Raw genomic sequence first — 21,425 nt, 5'->3', positions numbered from 1 at the left:
TTATTTAACCATGAATCAAACCATCTTATATCTCAAAATCATAAGATGTGGGAATTTAAAGTTATTAATTATAATTAATATTTACAAACCTATCTTATAATTAATTTACAATAAAATAAAAATGAAGGTGGGAATTTAAAAATAATTAAATTTGATTGTGAAAAACATTGGGAAGCCAAAGGCATGCATGAACATGATGCAGTTTCATGAACACAACTTACAAATTATGTTTTGTGGAAAATTTGTCTCATTTATGTGCATATGATACCATAATGATAAATGATGATCATACATTTTATTTTTTACCTTTCAACTCCCTATTGCCCACATCCAAATTATATATTTATATTCCATTCTAAAGATCTCCATATGTTTAAATATAACAAAAAGTTCAAACTATTTACTACAAAATCTTTATAAGAATTTATCCTTTTTTATTGTTTAATAATACACTTCTAATTTTTTTTTTTGAAAGTTTGATTTTGGTACCTTCTTCGAATTTTACTTTAATTATTAACATAAAAGTGGACATCACACATTTTTATTAATTAAAAAGATGTGTCACATCCGTTTACTATTAGTTTTGTTTAGAAAACTTGATGGAGAGATAGATAGAATGTTATCAAAAGCAAAACCTTTAAGAATAATAACATTTTTTAAGTTTGAAAACTCAATAGAAATCAAATTAGGATCAAAATTGTATATATATATATTTTTTTCAAAATATTAAATTAGATCAAAATACCTTTGAAATTTAGTTGACTTTCCCAATTACGCCACCTCTACATTTTTTTTTTGAAGAATTTCCATTTGTACTTTTTAACTTTAAAATTGGGTTCTCAACATAAGAAAATTTTGCATAATTTAAGCCAAATTTAGGCTATTCATTGGAAATTAAAGATAGATAGTTTATAACAATATTTCTTCATATATTTCCTCACAACCAAATTTGATTCAATGAGCATTGTATTAACAAACCAATATTATATACTAAATATATTATTTTTCTTTAATCTTCTACTTTGAATAGAGTTTTAATTTGGGTATAAAAATAATTATAATGGTTGCTTAAGTAAGTTCTTTTGCTTTTACACGAAACTTAAAAGAATTTATCATATAATTAATAATTTGCATGATACTAAAAAATAGTTGAAAACGATGCCAATTAAAAAAAAATTTGAAGTCTATTTATTTTATATAATTATGTATTCAATGAGATTAAGATAAGTACTATGTGATGCAATATCTGTAATTAATTATTTTGTATACTCATATTGGCCTTCTAGAATTTCATTGCCCACCAAGCAAAATATAAATATTTAATATGATTTTCTTTTTTATGTACAACAATTATTTTACTTAAAAAAGTTGCATTGCATGCCAATTTTTTTTTATATATATGGCCCTTCTAGAATTTCCTTATCCATTGAGTAAAATAAAATTTTAGTATCATTTTTTAAAGTATTGCAAAGAAGAAGAGTGAAATATTGAAATATTTATAAAATATAGTAAAATTTTATTGAATTTTTTTACTACATTTTATAAATAATTTTATATTTTTATTATCTTATATTTATATATCCAACTAATGAAAATAGTAATATATAAAATATTTTTAAAAAATTATAAAATAAAAAACCATAAAAAACTATTTAAAATTACATTAATGACATTTTTTTCTTACGTTTCATTGAGTTTTTATAATAAAATAAAATAATATTGATTTATTTTTTACATTGATGTTGGACTCATAAAACGTGGATGAAAATATTTGACATATTGATGAAGATCTAATACGATAAATTAAAATTTTAAATTCAAATATGAGAGTGCATTGCTATTATTATTATTATTAAGTTAATTTCACTAAATTTTGTTATATTTTAAAAATATCTTGATTCATTTTATTATATTAAAAGAATTCGTTTAAATCAAAATTAAGATTATTTGTTTGATAATGTATTAATAATAAATGTATTAAAGAAGTCTTCTCTCAAATAACACAAAGTTTATAGAAATCATTATTTAATGCAATTTACACATAAGTTACGGTATCAAAATAAAATAAAATAAAACTCATTGAAAATTACTCCTCTCAAATTGAAATTGATGTCGAACAATTTTTAAGTGAGAATCCAATTGAAAATCTAAATAAATTCACCTATAAGGTTTTAAAGATTTAATTAATAAAATTATAATCCTCACGTGAGTTTTCTAATACCTAAGAAGAACTATGGGAATTTTATGCTATCAAAATATATATTTTTGAATTGTCATTCTTTGCGATTTTTTTTTATCACACTAAAATTAAATAAATTATTAGGCAGACTTTTTGAAGGTGGCATTCAAACTTATTTAAAGATTTGGGTGTGATTAAATTTGCATTTTTCATTCTAATTATCAATCGATTTGCATCTTGAAGTTGGTAAACCGAACATTGAGTTCCATTAACAAAATACCTTCTAAAAGTTTAACATCTTATCTATCATATACAAAATTTTAAGTCTAATGTTTATGTTCATATTCATTAAAAAAAAAATTTTTGGTTGAAAATGTCATAAACTTTTACGGATACAAATTAAAAGTAGATAAACATCACTTTTAAGAAATTTATTAAACTTTAATATATACGAATTTGAATGTTTACTGATTTTCTATACAAAATAGAGATTTTACCTTAATTCTCAAAGTGTTAATCATACATATTTATGTCAATTCATCTGTAATCATATTCGAAAAATTCACTGAAATTTTAATTGTGATAATTGGTGAAGCCATTTTTCAGAAGTCAAATTTCTTCAATATTTTCTTCTCCAAAGTCATTGGCTTAGCAAGTAAATAGGCTATGGTCTTGCTGTTTCATCTAATTTTAATATGCATATTCTATAGTTTTTCTTTCAAAATAATTCCAATTCTGTCCATAATTTATATTGCGGATATGTCAATGTCACGTTTTATTAATTTACATCCATATATTATCGTTGCTATCGTTATTATTTTGATATATTATATAGTTTTCAAGTCATCAATTAATTTTAGCGGATTTCAGGTTAATTAGCAACCTAAAGACATTGAATTATGAACCAATCAATTTAAGCCATAAATATTTGACGACGACTTAAAAGAAATATATATATATATATATATATATATATATATATATATAAAAGATGCAAATATAAAGCAAAGTCAATATAAATGATATGTTGATTAAAAGAAAAAAAGAATAATTCAATTTGGAGGAAGATCTCAAATCAAACAAACAATTTGTTTCTTTTGAAAATAAAACACAATTGGAATGTGATGAAAAAGGGGAAATCACTTTTGACTTTGAGTTGAGGTGTGAAGAGCCCTAATTAATTAAAGAAATAATGTACTAAGACGAAAGTTTGATGTGATAAGATAATGCATTAAATGAATATGGGAATGTAAGGACCCACAAAGCATGCCAAAACAAATCCCACCTGCCTTTATATGAACTACATCTTTTGTTCTTCAATAATTAGATTTCAATTATGTTATTCTATATAGAAAGAGAGTTAAAATTATAAAAATTTTGGTTTGTATAATTTGAAGAAAAATAATTAGAATATTGTCTACTTAATTTGATAAAACTTTTCTCAAGAAAGACTATCGTGGGGATTTTAAAATCATAATGACTAAATATTAAAATAAGAAATTTGAAGGCATAGGACCGACTCGAAATAATTATTGTTTGGTTGTATTATAGTTATAGTTGTAGCCACATAGTTTGTCACTATTTTGAGAAAAGGGGGAATCCATTATTCATCTATCAAACCAAGTGAAAATACACACACACACTATATATATATATATATGCTTCTTTGTTTAATTATTTCTATTGGGTGCACATTAAGTGGTGAGGACAATTATAATTTAACGTTGCAACCATATCCATTTTAAAATAAATATTTCATATATTTTATTTAAATGTATAACTTATGTAGAAAATACGCATTGGCTGTGTAAGAAAATGTATCATTTAAACTTTAACAAATTTGTATTCCAAACAATTAAACTTAATTTTTCATGAAGGCTTTGTAGTCCACTGTCCAATTTTATCCGACTTTTTTTAGTAAAGGGGAATGAACATTCATGAACAAACTATACCAATTATCGAGCTAAGTTAATTTTAAGAACCCTTTTCTCCTCACTCGTATTAAATAAATAATTAAACTATTTTATGAAAAAAATAAAAAGAATATACTCTATGATAAAATTTGATTGGAGAATTGATATGATACACGAAAGATATGCAATATCCAAGATGCACCAAAGTATATATGTTTGAGTGATGATACTTTCCAAATGTTTATTTATAAAATTTTTGAGAGTTAGAAACAAAAACAAAATGAAAATGCCATTTTTCTAGAAAAAAAAGTATAGGGACCAAAAAGGACATTTTGAGAGCACAAGAATTAAAACCAACCAAATTAAAAAAACAAATAAATCTTTCGAAACAATATAAACCAAAACCAAAGGTAAAAGAACCAAAGTAGTATTTAACCCCTATAAATTCTACACATTCACATCAACAGAGTAGCAACAAAGATATGAAATAAGAAGTTGACCTCCTCAACCAGTTAGCCAATCATGGTGCTTTACATTGTAACCTGAATGAGAATTAGTATGAAAGATAAAAGCATGAGAGACTCGCTTGCAAATTACAACACAAATGCAAAGCTTTGAAAGTAAGGGGAAGGAGTTTACTATAACAGAAATGAAAAATGCAGAAATAAAACTAGGGGTTGATGACTGACATTACTCTATAGTACAACATGTCAACACAAACCAGTTGGAAGTCCTTTTGTGATGGATGAGCTGAGAAACAATTAGTTCGTCTAGGATTCATGCTCTCAGTTATCCTGTGAATAGAGAGAAAAACCAAGGAAGGGCTGAAAAGTATTAATCACAAATGTTACTGCTCTAAATACAATATACGAAGTAGTATCTTCCGTTTTCCTCTTAATTTCACCTTGTATAAGCCTTGGTTTCTGAACAGGGAGATACTGTCCCATCTGACAAATAGACACTAGGGAGTTTCCCTTCACATAGCCTTTGACAGTACATGAATCTGGCTCAATTGTAACCGTAAACAAACAGATCCACAATAAAAGCAAGATCCGTTCATGCCCTCAAGTTGATTGGCTATGGATTTCTTCCCTCAAATGTTTCTCATCTTTTCAGTAACCAAGCAGACATGGATCAAGGCCGATTTTTAGAATATATCATCCCCACATATTCCTGGTGATGTATGCATGTAAACCCCACAATAAAGCAACGCAAGATTATAACAATAACGGGTGATAGAGAACAAGTTTCATAAAGTAATATTCTTCCAGCTCAAGTTAAGCAATCTAATTAATCATAAAGAGAAAAATCAGTTTACAGGTTGGAGACAATGAATGTTGCAAACTTGAGATGGTAGAGAAATTTACTTGAGAGCAACAGCCTATTTCAAGGCAATCTGTAAAGGCCAAGAAGTGGCTTCTCCCTCTTTTCAACCCTCTTCTTCGCAGCTTCCCTTGCTTTGAGTGCAGCTTTTTCTTCTTCAGATATGGCCTTTTGCTTCTCATCTGGCCTCTTCCTCTTACCAACAGCAATTGATGAAGGGGCACCTTTAACAGATCGCTTCGGGTTTAAAGAAGCTGAAACAACCAACCCAGGTGGAGGACCACCTTCCGCTTTATCCACATTTTTGTCTTTTATAGCTGTACTTGCAGAGGCTGATGATGGCATTCCTAAAATTGGTTTCTTATGTTTGGAGTCCAAAAAGAACTGAGGCGAAGAATGTGCCTCTTCCTGTGTTACCCACTTGCCTGTTGCAGACAACTAACTTGGTAAGCAACAAGCACACGTATTCTAAAACATAAAAGAAAGAGAGAAGCTAAAACTTGAAAAGGAATCATTACCAATGGCATCAGAGTAGTAGAAGCCAGAATTTGAATCATAGTAGAAACCATTGCTTTCATTATAATAATAGCCCGAAGTGCTGTCAAGCTCCCACTCTGTCATCATTGAGAGCTGTATCAGTTTGAAGAATACAATCAAGATGATAATAAATGTGCACGTACTATTATGTCCAATTACATAGAACGTTCACTCAAGTAGATCAGGTTGTTACAAAAATCAATTAAATGATATTCTCAGAGCACTGTCAAATAGATGCTCAAATGCGAATCAATCACAAGGCATTTATTTTCAGACAGTTCTGGAGAGGGTTACAGAAGCATGTTTCTTAAAACGAATAAATTGGCAACCTTACTTGAACAAGGATTTGTTCTGCACGTTGTACATCTATGTCCTTCAGTTCTAAAAAATTAAAACAAACAAATTGCTACTCTGCAGTACTTACTCTCGTCACCAGTTTCTTGAACATCAACAGGAAGTGCATGAGAATCTCTAGCTTCCCGGAAATTTGCTATGTCCTTCTGGTAACTACGATTGGCTTTCTGCAGAATTGAGAAAAAAAAAATGGGATTAAGAATGTAAAGAAATAGAAGTTCATGGATTAAGCAAAACATTCTTCTTGCTACTACATAATGAATATACCGAGGCCATACACTCAGGACTCTGACCCCTGTTGTGTGAACTTAAAAATTATGACACTTACTCCTACGTTAAAACTATCCATATCACAATCACACTAACACAAAACTGTTGGATATGAAAGAATACACGTGCATTAGTAAAAAAAATGCCCACAAAAAAAGTAACTCCCATTAGAAGAAGGGACTTCAACCATGCAAATATCAAACCTATAGAAAATTACAAAATATCTTTGAGATCAAAGCCCGCAAAAAACTATTAAAATGAATGAGGTCCGAAGGATCCTTATCCACTCCCCTAAACATTTGACTGTTACGATCACTCCATAAAAAGCATAAAATGACACACCCCTGCACACCATAAAAAAAAACGAACTTGATAAATAAGAAAGTTTCCAGAGTTTGGCATACTAGTTCTGTTGACAACCATGCTCAGACAGGATCCTTTTTGTTATTTTGATAAGATACTCAAGAAAATTCTCACTCTAGTAAGAAAAATCAATAGTGAAAAATTAGTTATAGTAGGGCATTACTATCTATTCTTACTACGCATTTTTGTCAGACTCAAAAGCCCACATTCTACACTCAAATTAATAATCAAGATACAACCGTTAGAATTTAAGAACGCTGTGGGAAACTACACGAAATTAACAGGTCAAGTTCAAAGCAGAAACTGGAATCATTTTTCACAATTCACTTATTCAACAACAAGCTAACCTTTGTTGAGCTAAAGACTAAGGATGCATGCAGACAGCTCGGTTCCTTTGCAGTACTGATGCAAAGAAACCAGATGGTTCAACTCTATGTCTATCCTTATCTACAATAAAGTTATCATGAGATTTCAATCTTTAGTACATGAAGGCTTACTTAAATATTTCTGAATTGAACCAAGCCACCAAGATTTGAAAGTTGAAACAGATGCATACTAATATACTTAGTACTTTGTTTTTTTTTTTTATATATCCGTGAGTGTCCGGACCAAATTACACATACCTCAACTAATCTCACGGGACAATATACCTGACCCTACAATATTTGAGTATCAAGATAGCTCGTCCCTAGGTAAGTGGTCACCATGGATTGAACCCATGACTTCTTAGTACTTAATCAGCAACTAAGATAGGAGGAATAGAATGTTTGTTCACTTACCGCCTCAATCTGCTCAATGGCACGTACGGCTTCCTTTTGTTCTTTGTCCTTGGCAGCGTTCTCTTTTCTCATGTTTGCAAGCTTTTTGGTAACATTGTCCTTATGACGTTGACCGAGCTCATGATTACGGATTGTGGAAGGATTATTTGAAATAAATATTTTGCAAAAGTCGCACCATTTGTTACCTTGACTAACCCAATACTGGGAATGGGGTTTAAAAAAAACAAACAAACAAACGAATTGTTAGCATTCTATCTGTCATGGATAATCATTCTAACTAAAATAAATGTTTAACCACACAGCAGAACTCCAAACACAGAATATATTAAAAAAGAAAGATCATAGATTTCACTCCCAAAAGTGAATCAAAACGCAGACAAAAATTCGAAATAAAAATGTTCATAACGAGAGGTGAATATGTACAAAAACATATGTACATATGAATGTAAACATGAAAGATGAAAAAACTACGACTTGCACCAAATATTGAAATGAGAACTGGCATGACAACCGACATAAAAGTGAAGCAATATTTCAATTTCCAAATGCACAAGCTTTCAAGAACTATACATCAAACATACTTTTCCAAAACTAATGAAAGAAGCAAAAAAGTAAAAAGATAAAATAAGCAAATGATTTTCCTCTCAACCCTCTTACCAAAACAAAATATCAACAAAGAATTAGCGGGAAAACAAAAAAGAATTTGGAGGAATTAATACCTCAGTCATGTTTCAGCGTCTGGCGGAATTGTATATACACTGGAACTTGAATTGAATGCAAATATTGGAGTAATTAACAAGCGTGAAGGGGCGGATATGTTTTGAAATCGAAGAAATTGGGAGAAATTGGACGCAGAACGTAGAAGAAATCTTAAACCCTAAATCTTGCCATGAAAGGTTAGATCGGGACGGTGGGCGGAGGAGATGGAAATTTCGATTTTTTATTTCTTAGAATTTTATCTTACTTTATTGGATCATAAAAATTAAACTCTAAAACTTTCAATTCCAAAATTATATAATCACGGAAGTTTAATACACTTGAAGACGATTTTTGGTTATAAAAAATTTGGTATAATTGCAACTATCATTGAATGATGATTTCTGAAACTAATCTTATAAATTTATAATTGTATTTTATCTATTTCAAATGTAATGGTTTTATGCAAAAATTAATTCATATATAAATGAGTATTAAGAATGTATGCACATGATAGAACGATAAAACGAAATTATGAAATTGGTGGAGAAAAGCTTAGAATCAAAAGCTTTTGGTCTCCATTTTATTTAACTATATTTTCGTAAAAGATGTGGCTGGTTAATTATTCTTCATTACCAAGAAAATAAATAATAAAAAAAATTAAAGATAAAAAGAAAAAATTTGTAATCACTATTTTATTCAAACAAAATGAGCATAATTATTGAATAAAAAAGTTTCAAAACAAAAATAGTAATCATAAAAACAAATTATTAAGAGTTCTTAGAACTGCATACAGAATATTCCTAACATAAAAAACTCAACTCAACGTTCTAAACATAGATATATGAACTCATATAAAACAACGTTCTATATCAATTTAGCACTCTGAAAAACCTTCACCGATACCTTAGTTCCTTTTTCTTTTTGAATTCCAGATTTCTTTATTTCTTTCTTTCTTTCTTTCTTTTTTCTTTTCAATTTGGTTGTGAATTTTGGAGTTCAAAATTGAAATCTCTCTTGTGAACTCTAACAAAAGAATATTGTCGGATAACCCAACCTCCAGTCTATGGTAGACAAATGAAAAATCAAATAGATAATTAAATGATATCAATCTATTAAGATCAATCAAGAGCTACATTTTCAGTCGATATATCAACCAAAAACTACTCGAATAACAAAGCATACGATCAAATGATCTTTCTCTATCAAGGGCTACGGCTATAAAGGGATTGAAGGATATTGTCGTTCTATTTATTTACAACACAAAAAGAGAATGAATAAATAGAAAAATTTTACAAATACTTCGTTAATACACAAATAACAATCAAATGGTACAAATACTTCCACTCAACTCGATACTCCATTGCTTGATGGCGGTGCCGGTGTGTGGTTCTATCGACATATAATTATCCGATGAAGGCCATTGGCCAGCTGCCACTTGCTGAAACATATAAAAAATAAGAATTATCAATATAAAGAAAATAAGGGTAATTTTGGAATTAAATAATAATAAAAATCAGACTCCCATTTCTATTTTTGTTTTTATATTATTTGCTAAAGTATTTGTCAAATCCGAGATTTTGCAAAGTCGATTTTGAAGAAAATGTCATTCAAATATCATGAAAATAACGATATGATGGTAATATCTATTTCTTAGAGCAATTTATAAATCTCTATTTCTTTGATTGTATAGCTAAGTCTTGAGTATGATTATAATTGAACTTTATGTCTTTAACCCAATCCCTATCTAGTATCTACAATAAAGTTGACATGAAATCTCATAACTCTGATTATAATTTTAACTTTATGTCTTTAACCCAATCCCTATCTACAATAAAGCTGACATGAGATCTCATAACTCTTAGTACATTAAGGCTTACTTTAATACTTCTGAATTGTGAACCAAGCCATCAAGATTTGAAAGTGAACAGACGCATACTACTTTGGACATCAACAAAGATAGGAAGAATAGAGAGTTTATTCACTCACTGCTCAAAGCCTTTTGTTCTTTGTCCTTCCCAGCATTCTCTTTTCTCATGCTTGCAAGCCTTTTGGCAACATTGTACTTCCATTCTGTCTTCTTAAGGCGTTTGGTGAGTTTTCTCAGTTATCGCCATTACTAACAAGTCTTCGTTTTATTCTTCAAGTCCTCAAGTAAGCAGAACTGTATGGTAGTAAGCCACTGAGAGCCATATCTTTAAGCACATTGAAAACTGCATCCATGTTACCTTCTTTACTGTTGATTCCAACGAGTACCTTTGCAAGTGCACCTTCAGTTATCCTACAGCTTTTCAGTGTGTAATCAAGAAGTTGATTCAACTCTACATCTTTTCCTTCAGAATATAGTGATTTGGCCAGAGCCATGATAGTCTCAGAGTGGGGAACAAATCCAGAATGTAACATTTCCTTGTACAAATTGTATGCTTTTTCAATATTTCCAACTTTACTGTGACCGTGTATGATGACATTATAAAGTTCCTCATTGAGTTTGTAACCTTTCCGAAGCATTGACTCGAAAACTCTGTCTGCTTCATTCATTAAACCCTTCATACAGAATCCCTTCATAAGAGCCAATGCACTCTTGAAATCTAAATTGTTACAGTTCTCTATCAGAGTATTATATGTGATTTCATTTGGCACAGACTCTTCATATAATAACTTCAGCAGAAGCCTCTTTGCTTCCTTGGTACGAGCTTGCTTATTTAACCCATTAATAAGCACATTATAGGTAACTATATCAGGTGAAAACCCCTTTTGTATCATCTCATCATGCAACCTAAGCGCCTTGTCTAAACCCCCTTCTATACAGTAAGCATTGATCAAGGATGTGTAAGTAACTTCATCGGGAGGCAAACCTAAACTTAACATTTCTTGAAAGAGATCACAAACTTCACCAAGTCTTCTCTGTTTACAAAGACCTTGAATTAAGGACGAATAAGTTACTACATCAGGAGAAATACCCTTAGCCACCATCTCTACTTTCAGTTGAAAAGCTTTCTCCAGTTCTTGATTTCGACAAAAACCTGAAATTATGGTACTATAGCTCACAACGTCAGGCATGAAACCTCTCTCCACCATTTCTTGAAGGAGCCCACTGGCGTCCTCCATCCTCCCTAAGATGCAGTGCCCATTAATGAGAGCATTATAGGTAATAATAGTAGGGGTGAATCCATTCTCAACCATTTCTTTCATAACCTGGTATGCTTGTTTTAGAAGTCCCTGCTGAGAAAATCCGTCAATCAATGTAGTATATGTCCTCCCATTTGGATGCAGTCCTCTACCTCGCATCTGGTCCAAAATTTCCATGGCTCTGTTCAAATTGCCAGCCTTACACATACTATTAATCAAAGTTGTGTAAGTAACAACATTTGGCGACAAACCGTTCTTCACCATCTCTGCGTGTAACACAAGTGCTTGATGAAAATTACCTACATTACAATATCCATTTATAAGTGTATTAAATGTCACCTGATCAGGAACATATCTCCTTTGACTCATTTCCTCAAGAATCTCACTCGTCTCCTTCATTTGTCCTTCTCGACATAACCCATTTATCACCACATTGTATGAAATCAAATTTGGATCCAAGCCTTTGAGTGCCATTGATCTGAATAACTTGAATGCCTCGTCAATCTTCCTCAACTTACAATAAGCATCAATAATTGTGTTATAAGTAACGACGTTTGGAAGACAACCATTTCTCTCCATTTCACCAAAAAAAGACAAACCCATCTCCAAATTCCCAGCGGTACAAAAACCACGAATCAAAATATTATACGTATACACATTAGGGGAAACCCCAGATTCTATCATCTCCTTAAAGACCCCCTCCGCCATCTTAACCGACTGTTTTGTCCTAATTACCGCATCTAAAACAGCATTATAAGAAAGCACACCGGGCATAAATCCATGAGATTTAGCTAAATTAACAATGTTCAAAGCCTTATTAATCAAGTTAACACGAGCACAAGACTTAACTACAAGATCAAACACTGCAGAGCTCGACTTGCACTGGTGATACGAGTTCTTAAGGCATTGAAAGAGATCCTGGCCAGTCTCATCAACCGTATTGACCACTACTTCCTCAGCTAGAGATTGAGCAGCCTTGTAGAGTTTAAAGCGAGTGAGGATGTGGAGCGCGAGACATTTGCATTGGAAGGAGAAGAATTGTTGGGAGCGTGCCCAATTGAGGAATTTGAGGAATAAATGTTGATCGAATTGGGACTTGAGGAGTAAATTGAAGGAAGCTTGAGGAGTGAAATGAGAGGAAAGAAGGGTGAGCTGCTCTGGATGCCGTCGGAGATAGACAATTGCTTTGTCGGCGAGAAGAGCATCGCCGGGAGAGAAGAGAGTGGATATTGAGCGATAATAACGGGGATTATGACGGAGCATAGTGCAAATGGAGGTGGATGAAGGCTAGGGTTTGGGGAAGGAGAAGCAGAGCACTTTCCACGTTACATCTGCAAGAAATTGAGTGGCTTAGTTGATCCAAATCCTTTCAAGTTCAAAAAAGTAGAAGGTGTGTTTGGTAGAGAATCTGAAAAGAGAAATTTGAAAACAAAGATTAAATGAAAACAGAGTTGGGTTTCATGTTTAAGTGGGCCGAGCTCCTGATTATGGATTGTGGAAGTATCATTCGAAACAAATATTTTGCAAAAGTCGCACCATTTCTCCCTTGTCTAACCCGATTCTGGGAAGGGAGATTAAAGAAAAAGACGAATTGTTTAGCACCCTTGCTGTCATGGATAATCATTCTAACTAAAATAAATATTTATTCACACAACTGAACTTACAAACACTAAAAATACAAAAAAATGTAAGACCACAGATTTCATTCCCAAAACGCAGACAAGAGTTCAAAATAAAAATGTTCACAGGGAAAGGTGATTACGTACACACACATGTCCATATGAATGTAACATGAAACCAAACTTCAGCTCGCACCAAATATTGAAATGAGAACTGACATCAGAACCAACATAAACGTGAAGCAAAAATTCAATTTTCAAATGCAAAAGCTTTCAGGAACTACGCATCATACATGCTTTCCAAAACTAATGACTCAAGCAAAAATACGCAAGAAACCCACCAAAAAGAATTAGCGGGAAAAAAAAAAAAGGAGAAATGAATACCTCAATCAGTCATGCTTCAGCGTCTGGCAGAATTGTATCACACTGGAACTTTTATTGAAAGCAAATGTTGGGGTAATTAACTAGCGTGAAGCGGTAATATGTTTGGAAATCGAAGAAATTGGGAGAAATTGGAGGATTAGATCCGTTGATTTTTGGGGAATGAATGACATTAGGGTTAGGAAGAAGCGGGCTGTAGATCAGTTGAATTCAAGCATCAACACAGCATAAGAGAGATGAACAACGTAAAGACTGTTCATTCTTGTCCTCCATCTTTCACCCTTTTTGTTTTTAGTTCAAAACAAACATAGAATTTCAATCTCTAAAAATTTGACACATTCACTTATTGAGCCACGTTTGACCGGTGGGTATGCTTTAAGGGAAAAATTCCTAGACATCACAATGAACAAAATAACATTTTACATGGGTGATTCGTACGAATCTATTTCATTTGGAGGCCCAAATGAAAAATGGTCAAGTTTTTGAGAGTGAATAAAAATTGATCTCATGCTTGCATCAGTACATTGTGAATTTACTAATTCGATCTTAAAAATCATCAGCATGATTGAAAATGCTCTATGCTTTTGTGTTTTATATTATATGTTCTATGTTATATTCTAAATACTAACTACTCAATGCTCAATACTTGATGTCTATGTTGTATTTATATTATTTATATTTGTCACCTGATACAGTAGATAAAAAAGTAAAAGAGCGAAAGGAAGAAGAAAAAGAAAAGACTAGTTCGCTTCTGTTAAACGAAAAGAAAATAATCATAAAAAAAAAAAAGAAAAAACATAAAAAGGTTGCAAAACGAAGAAAAAGGTTAAAGTGGTAATTTTATACAACACATAAATAAAATGCCACTTTCATTCATTTTAGACAAAGTACCAATTTTTCATTTGAACGTTTTGATTTAGCAAAGTTTCCCATTTTATACCATGTTATCTTATTTCTTATATGTACTTCAAATTTTCCACCACATGACTCAACACACGACAAATGTAATTAACACAAATTTGACCCTTAAATACCCATAACACAAATCTACATGAAAGCCAAACCCTTCCTCAAGATTTCCAACCTGTTATAGTTAAATTACCATCTTCAGAGGCCCCTTCATCTTAACTTTCACAACTGACAAAAATAACTTTATTAAAAGAATTTCCAACTTTAATGGCTGTTGGTTTTGAATATTGAACAAAAAACTTGATCATAATAAGGGCAAAACTGAACTTAAAAGAAATCAGTTCAAGTGCTGAAAAGAAAGTGGAGACAAGATTGATGGAAGTTCTGTATTAATAGTCCTACATGAGTGGCAATGCTATCACACTATTTGGTAAAATAATAATAATGATAATGATAATAATAATAAATTACATCTTCATTTATAGTGGAACTTCAAGTCAACATTCTTGGGAAGTTGCCCATAGAGCTTTTGAAATGGTCCAAGCAGCTCCCAAAAGAATTGGCTCTGAGGAAGAGTAAGTTCATTAATATGCTCCAAAATTACAATTTGGCTGGTAACCTTTCATCTTTTCTGGTGTTTTGAGGCCCCTTTGAGATCCAACCAACAGCTCTCATGTATGGTTGTAACAGAAACAAACTAGTCTGTACTGAGATATTCCAAGCCAGGACGGGCTAACCGGTTCAAGACACCTTTGCTAGCGATCGGCTTGACACGCCATGCAATAACTTGACAAATCCAAGGAAGCTTAGCTTCCCATCTGTGTGTCTGATCCAATCTTGAAGAACAACGTGGAGCGGGATGGCTGGTCCAAGACCCAGTTCCTGCAAGGTTTGAGAGAAGATAAAACCAATGTTCTTTTGTTACAATTTGGCTATCAAGAGATAATAACATTTCAGGAAAAAGAAAAGGTAACTAAGAATGACACTTTTTGCAAATACTATGCAAGTGAATGGGGATGTTTCAGCTTACAGAAGCAAGCTCTTCTATGACGATTGCCCGATTTCCGTTTTTCTCGAAAATTTCGTATGCACAACGAGCATGTTGTTCCCACCGGTCAAGTGCTTCTAGCTGATGGATGCTCAATGCAGCAGCACAGAATTCGTCAAAATCCATTCCTCTGTATTGAAGTGTATTTAACTGAAATGGAAAAAGTCCCTATTTAGTAGACAGTAGGAACTGTACAGCCTTTGTAAGAATGCACAAATTCAGCTTATTGCACAGGGGGGAAAGCAGCAAAACGTTACATTTGCAAGAAAATCAAGAGTACGAGACTCATTCATGGCATCGGTTGCATGTTTCGCGAGACCCTGTTCAAAACAAGAATCCAACAATAAATTCCACCATTCATTTTGTTTTCGTGTATGTGTGTGCACATGTACAAGAGAGAGAAAGAGAACCAACCATCTTAATAGTTTCCAAAGTAATAAAACCATTTTTATTTGGCTCCAACAGTTCGAACTGTTCTTTTAGATAAGAGAGCTCATCTACCGTCAATGTCTTGGATACAGCCTGCAAATAGTACGCATTAAGAATTTGGTCAATTAAAGAAAAAACTAAAACAGAAAAGAACAGGAAACATTCATCTTGTAAACTAAGGGGAGGAAAAGGCATTTCCCTTTATATAATAAAAACACAAGTACGCACCCGCAAAGCAGCCTTACGCAAGGATGATGACCGCATATATATTCTCATGACCTTGAATATTAAGATATCAATAGGAACTTTTGCACCCTTATGATTCCGGATCCAAGGATGACCTGCAAAGTAATCGTTGCAGGAGACTTAGGACATTAAACAAGTCAATGTTATAAGAGGGAAAGGCTGAAGAGAGGAATTTACTTAATGCTTGAGCAGCTGTCAATCGTTTTCGTGGATCTTTGTTTAGCAATCGCTTGACAAAGTCCTTTGCTTCAAAAGATAATGAAGGCCATGGACCTTCATCAAAACTTAGATCGGCTTTCAAAACTGCTCGAAAAATTCCAGACTCTGTCCGGGCCCAAAATGGACGGCTACCACATAAAAGAATGTATGCAATCACACCTATACTCCACACATCGGCCTCTGTACCATAAGATCTATGCAGAACTTCAGGTGCCACATAGTAGGCACTTCCAACTATGTCATTAAGTCTCTCATCTATAATTAACAACAATTATATTAATTAAGAGCACCATCTAGTACTTGAGGAATCAACAGAAAAAACATGGAAAATAAGACGAACCTGGTTTGACGAAATCAGACAAGCCAAAATCTATGGCTTTCAACTGTGCGTTCTCGTCTTTAGATGTATACAAGAAGTTCTGGAAAAAAAATGAACTATTAGAATGTGAACTGCACAATGAAATATACATCGTGATCTTTTATCTACAATTGACTACAAGAAAATGAAAGGATGGAACCTAGATAACAGCCATGACACTAGAGAGACAGATGAGAATGGAAAAAGAACAAAAAACACTTCCATATTTTTCATATATGAGAAAATTACTGATACGAAGAAAGAGATTCCCAGAAAAGAAACAAAAGCTAAACATTTGAAAACTTTACCGGTATAAACTTTCAACTTTTTTACCAGTTGTTGACAGAGGAGAAGATATGTAAACAAAAGAGAGATAGAGTGTTTAGAGGGTTAGATAAGGAGCCTACTGATATTTGGACCATATTAGGTTTCTTGTTTCTCTTTGAGCTTCAAATTCAAAAATGTTTGGAAACTATAGAAGGGTCCCTTTTTTGTGGGCTTAGTTTGTATATACACACATATATCAATAACCTGGTTCCTAAGAAGGAGCTTTGCAACTGATACAGTTTCTAACTTTCTACATTTCCAGTTGTTTGGTGAGGGCTCATATATGGGAAGACAGTGAAGAAGCCTCTTTAGTGACTGGTTTTCACACAACGCTCTCAAGGTAGACTGAGCTGTTGTGGCTAAAAGTATTCAATAAAGAAATCCCATGCCATTATCAATGAAATGTACGTTAAAAGTTATGAGAATATGATTAACCTCAGGTTTCAGATCTCGGTGCACAACCCCTTGAAGATGACAAAATGCAACGACGGTCAATATCTGAACCATGACAGCTTTCGCATCTTCTTCTGAGTACTTTCCACCTCTAAAGAATGTCATTACAATCTATATTAGAGACAAATAATGCAAGTGTAAGAGATTAAAAAGCCTACTTAAGAAATGTTAATATTTGTTACCAAAAATTACCACCTTGAAAGTATTCTATCTAGAAGCTCTCCTCCTTCGCACAACCTGAATGTCCACAGAAGTCATTGTACTTTATTAGCTTAGGATGTTGCATGTGAGTAATGACTGTGATTGTAAAACAAAATCTACGACCTAAACAACATGGGCATAGGACTGTTTGCATGATTCAAAAGATGCATACCCTATTGAGGATCTATGAGGAAATAATTTTGAATTGTTGTTTATTAATTATATCTGCACGTTAAGTTACAATATACGAGTAAAGAATAAGTCGGAGTTCCAAGCTTACTCCATTACAATGTAGACATTATCGTGGTCTTCAAATGCATCGTAGAATTGTACTAGATTAGTACGCCCAGTCAAGGCTCGCAATATTTTTACTTCCCGTCTCACATCCTCGATTGCAATAGCTGTTGTCATCTGGCAATCACAAAGAGCAAAGTTTAGAAGTTATGAGAGTGGAAGTGTGAGAGCGAGAAAGTACCAAATGAACATTATTAAGAAGAAGAAGAAGAGAGAGAATTTAACAATCCTAAAAGTTAAAGAAAGCCTCAGTTAGCCTTGCATTTTGTTGTTACAAAGTATATTTACCCATCCTTCCGCTTATTCAAAATGGAGAAGTCAGATTTTCTATCGTTATTCCTTAAAGGAGAGAGAGAGAGAGGCCAAACAATGGAAGCAATAGAAGCTAACATTGAAAAGCTGAAGTGAATAGTGCATAAAGCTATAAAAACATTGACGCTCAAATAAAAATAGTACATTAACATCGCTCAGAATTTAAGAATTACAATTATGATCACCCGAAAGCATTAAAAAGATAAACACCAAAGAACAAGACGAAGGTATAGAACGAAGCATGATAAATTTCTGGTAGGGAACAAGACTAAAGGTTCATATATCCAAAAATATTGTTAGAGCTTATAGTTACTCCTCTCAATGGAAAAGAAATCATGACATAAGATGCAATCAAAATGCACAAACTTGATTCTGTACTAGACATGTACTCAGTAGATCCTAGGTTCGGGGTGTCACTGAAACCAAGCTAGTATACAAAAACACTAGGGTTTCTTCTTTAGAAGTATCATAAGAATTGATCTTCCCACACGCCATCTGATAAAAAAAAAAAACAACCCTCTTGAACATGTTAAATGTGCATTATCCAATAAAGGGAGCAATTAATGGGCAATGAAATCTGAACACTTAACAAAAAACTAGCAAATGGCAACTCCAAAGAGTCAAGACAGCACAGTGCTCACCGAATTCAAGTTTCTGATGTATGGACATCAGAGTATGACAAAATCAAAGTAACAGTAAAAAAACAAACAAACAAACATGAACATCATATAATTGTAAAATATACATAACTTCTTCTCATTTAATGACTCAGAAGAATCAACACTACCCAGCTCAAGTTTCTATCACTAGGACATCAGTGTCACTAAAATGAATGACACCAACAATCATAGAATATACATAATTTTTTTTTAAACAGAGTCAAACCTCTTTATTAATAAATCATAGATTATATATAATTCATTCGCATTTGCAAAAAAAAAAAAAAATCTCAAGTACGATGATTAGTTGAAGACATTTTTCAGCTTCTTCCAACCGTTTAATATCATTTGAAAAATCAACTTCGACTCAAATATTCAGCAAACCTATACCAACTGAACACACTCCATGTTTAGAAGAAAAAAAATGATGCACATCCACACCATGCATAATGAATTTAGAAAATGAAACTTAAGATGACATCTACTTGCCATGGAAAGTTCTTTATTATAAGATCACCATCCTGTCAATGAAATTTCTATCAAAATGCTTTTCATCTGTGCAGTCCGTTAAATTTTCTTCGATCAAAAAGAACCCGATACTATATTACAGATATCTAATAACCGAAATCAACTCTACTGTTCATCTAATTCCTGTAGCAGAAGCGAAAATTGGTAAAAGGTTTGGTCTGTTTGAGTGAACTAAAAGGTCGCTTGAGAAGTCTAGTGTGACAAGAACCCATTGGAGGCCAAGAACCTTATCAAATACTTACTTGACAACGATCAAATTCTAAACAACATCACATTTCAAACAGTCAAAAGCTCCATTCCTAGAAAATCCGGGAGAAACATTGGTCTCAAGTTGGAAGTTTAATATTATTTCTCGAGTAAAACATAGAAGAATTGCCGTCTAAAGAAACAAATAATATTTCCTTGATAGTGTTTGAAACAGTAGAAAACCAAGGATGGGCTCCTCTGGCGGGCCCATATATTTCTCGTCGTTGACTTCAAAGATAAGAAAAGCTATACAAGCTGACCCCTTTACGCGTCTGCCGCACAAAATCTCAATTGCAGAAGTTTTCAAGATAAAGTAAGCTTAATATTTAATTGCCTAAATACATTAATCAGCCAGAAACTGTTGAACACTTTACTGTGTGAACATGATCTTTATATGGAAAACTACCCGAGAGGAAAATTCAAAACCAAACTCTATATTTTAACAGAAAGATCGAATGAGCATGGCAAATCTCAAGAAACTCTGCTAAACTTGCAGATTTAGAGACAGGTGGAGAAGAAACTCAAACAGAATTAGCTTCTCCAAGCAGAAAAACAAGTGGGTTATGTTTCAAACGAAGATCCTAAGCCAAAAATAAGAAGTCCCCACAAATTCCCAGGAATCAGACACCCAAAATTCACAGGAATTTGGAAGAAAATGGGAAATTCAAAATTGAAATTAAACAAACCTTAGCTTTAGGAATAACTTTAACAGCAACTTGTTGACCCTTATGCTCGCCTTTCTTGAACTTAGCAGAACAGGTATACCCAAAATGCCCTCTACCCACCTCCTCCCCAACCTCCAATCGACTCGTAAGCTCTTTGGAGAACCCAAATCTCTTATCCAACTCGATCCCACTTTCTTCATCGCCTTCCTCCGGAATCGCCGCAGTAGAACCCGCTTTCTTTCCAAGCCGCCGCGCAAGCACCGCCCTAATATGCTTCGCCGGAGAAGGAGGAGCAAACGACCGCCGAAAGAATCTACCAGGAGTCCTACCAGGAGTTGAGGTAGCACTCTCAGGTCCACCCCCAGGTAACGGCGAGTTCTGACTCTTCTTCTTCGAAAAATAAGGAGATGGACTAGGACTAAAGAAAGGAAAAAACGGCGACTGTTTACCGGCGACAAGATCATCTTTCCGGTGAGGAGTTGGAGCTGATTTAGGAGTGTGAGATGGATCAATCCGGCCATCTGGGTCTCTCGGAGCATACGGATTTGGCTTCGGTGGTGGCTTTGAAGTACATATACCCATCGGAAAAGTTGAAAATTAGTGAAATCACCGATCAGCAAAGAACCCCTTTAAGCTGTAAGTGCTCCGAGTACCAATAGTGTAAATGAACGGCATAGTATGAGGGAAATGGAAGAAATTTGAAGAGGAGAGAGAGAAAAAAATGGAGGGGTAAGGGTTGTTAAAGGGATTTGTTGCAAAGTTTTTGAGGGAAGGAAGAAGGAAAAGGAAGAGGAGAGGAGGATGAACTGAAAGAAGTGATGAAGTGAGCCATCTAGAGCTGTACATCTTCATAGCTAACTGGCCACGTGTCAGGCACATGATATTTTTCCCCCATTTTTTTTTTAATTTTTAACTTTTGTGTTTCCTTTTTCTTTTCAATTGTTCAAATATTTTTCTACCAAATATTAATTAAAAAACAAAGTTTTAG

At 33.2% G+C, this 21,425-nt stretch overlaps 3 protein-coding genes across 9 annotated transcripts; all 3 read right to left on the bottom strand.

The window, feature by feature from the left end:
- Nucleotides 1-4,503: 4,503 nt before the first annotated feature.
- On the bottom strand, nucleotides 4,504-8,791 carry LOC103495224 (zinc finger protein ZOP1). 3 transcript variants are annotated; one of them, XR_538844.3, is made up of 7 exons: nucleotides 8,438-8,791; nucleotides 7,719-7,919; nucleotides 6,377-6,473; nucleotides 5,934-6,029; nucleotides 5,460-5,840; nucleotides 4,997-5,265; nucleotides 4,504-4,886 (listed from the first exon to the last, which is right to left on the bottom strand). XR_538844.3 is itself a non-coding variant. In XM_051083181.1 (6 exons), the coding sequence occupies exons 1-5, from the start codon at nucleotides 8,444-8,446 to the stop codon at nucleotides 5,479-5,481; spliced, it is 765 nt and encodes a 254-aa protein (XP_050939138.1). In that variant the 5' UTR covers nucleotides 8,447-8,724; the 3' UTR covers nucleotides 4,504-5,265; nucleotides 5,460-5,478. The 3 variants fall into 3 exon arrangements, 2 of the variants coding, with proteins under 2 accessions (XP_050939138.1, XP_008454929.1); XM_051083181.1 differs by having other exon boundaries at nucleotides 4,504-5,265; nucleotides 8,438-8,724; XM_008456707.3 differs by having other exon boundaries at nucleotides 4,504-5,840; nucleotides 8,438-8,723.
- Nucleotides 8,792-9,508: 717 nt separating this feature from the next.
- On the bottom strand, nucleotides 9,509-13,981 carry LOC103495222 (pentatricopeptide repeat-containing protein At5g39710). Of its 5 annotated transcripts, none has more exons than XM_051083055.1 (3): nucleotides 13,547-13,981; nucleotides 10,404-12,874; nucleotides 9,509-9,855 (listed from the first exon to the last, which is right to left on the bottom strand). In XM_051083055.1, the coding sequence occupies exon 2, from the start codon at nucleotides 12,804-12,806 to the stop codon at nucleotides 10,557-10,559; it is 2,250 nt and encodes a 749-aa protein (XP_050939012.1). In that variant the 5' UTR covers nucleotides 12,807-12,874; nucleotides 13,547-13,981; the 3' UTR covers nucleotides 9,509-9,855; nucleotides 10,404-10,556. The 5 variants fall into 5 exon arrangements, with proteins under 5 accessions (XP_050939012.1, XP_050938999.1, XP_050938996.1 ...); XM_051083042.1 differs by having other exon boundaries at nucleotides 10,295-13,104; nucleotides 13,547-13,887; XM_051083039.1 differs by having other exon boundaries at nucleotides 10,404-13,104; nucleotides 13,547-13,887.
- An 843-nt stretch (nucleotides 13,982-14,824) lies between these two features.
- On the bottom strand, nucleotides 14,825-21,425 carry LOC103495221 (CDPK-related kinase 5). Its single transcript, XM_008456705.3, has 11 exons — nucleotides 20,459-21,425; nucleotides 18,014-18,144; nucleotides 17,728-17,769; nucleotides 17,515-17,623; nucleotides 16,735-16,813; nucleotides 16,353-16,649; nucleotides 16,158-16,270; nucleotides 15,915-16,022; nucleotides 15,758-15,820; nucleotides 15,483-15,650; nucleotides 14,825-15,334 (listed from the first exon to the last, which is right to left on the bottom strand). Exons 1-11 carry the CDS (start codon nucleotides 21,017-21,019, stop codon nucleotides 15,194-15,196), a joined length of 1,812 nt encoding a protein of 603 aa, XP_008454927.1. The 5' UTR covers nucleotides 21,020-21,425; the 3' UTR covers nucleotides 14,825-15,193.

The sequence above is a fragment of the Cucumis melo genome, chromosome 1 (genome assembly GCF_025177605.1).
Source record: "Cucumis melo cultivar AY chromosome 1, USDA_Cmelo_AY_1.0, whole genome shotgun sequence".
Taxonomy (NCBI): Eukaryota; Viridiplantae; Streptophyta; class Magnoliopsida; order Cucurbitales; family Cucurbitaceae; genus Cucumis; species Cucumis melo.
This window is presented reverse-complemented; position numbering and strand designations above follow the sequence as displayed.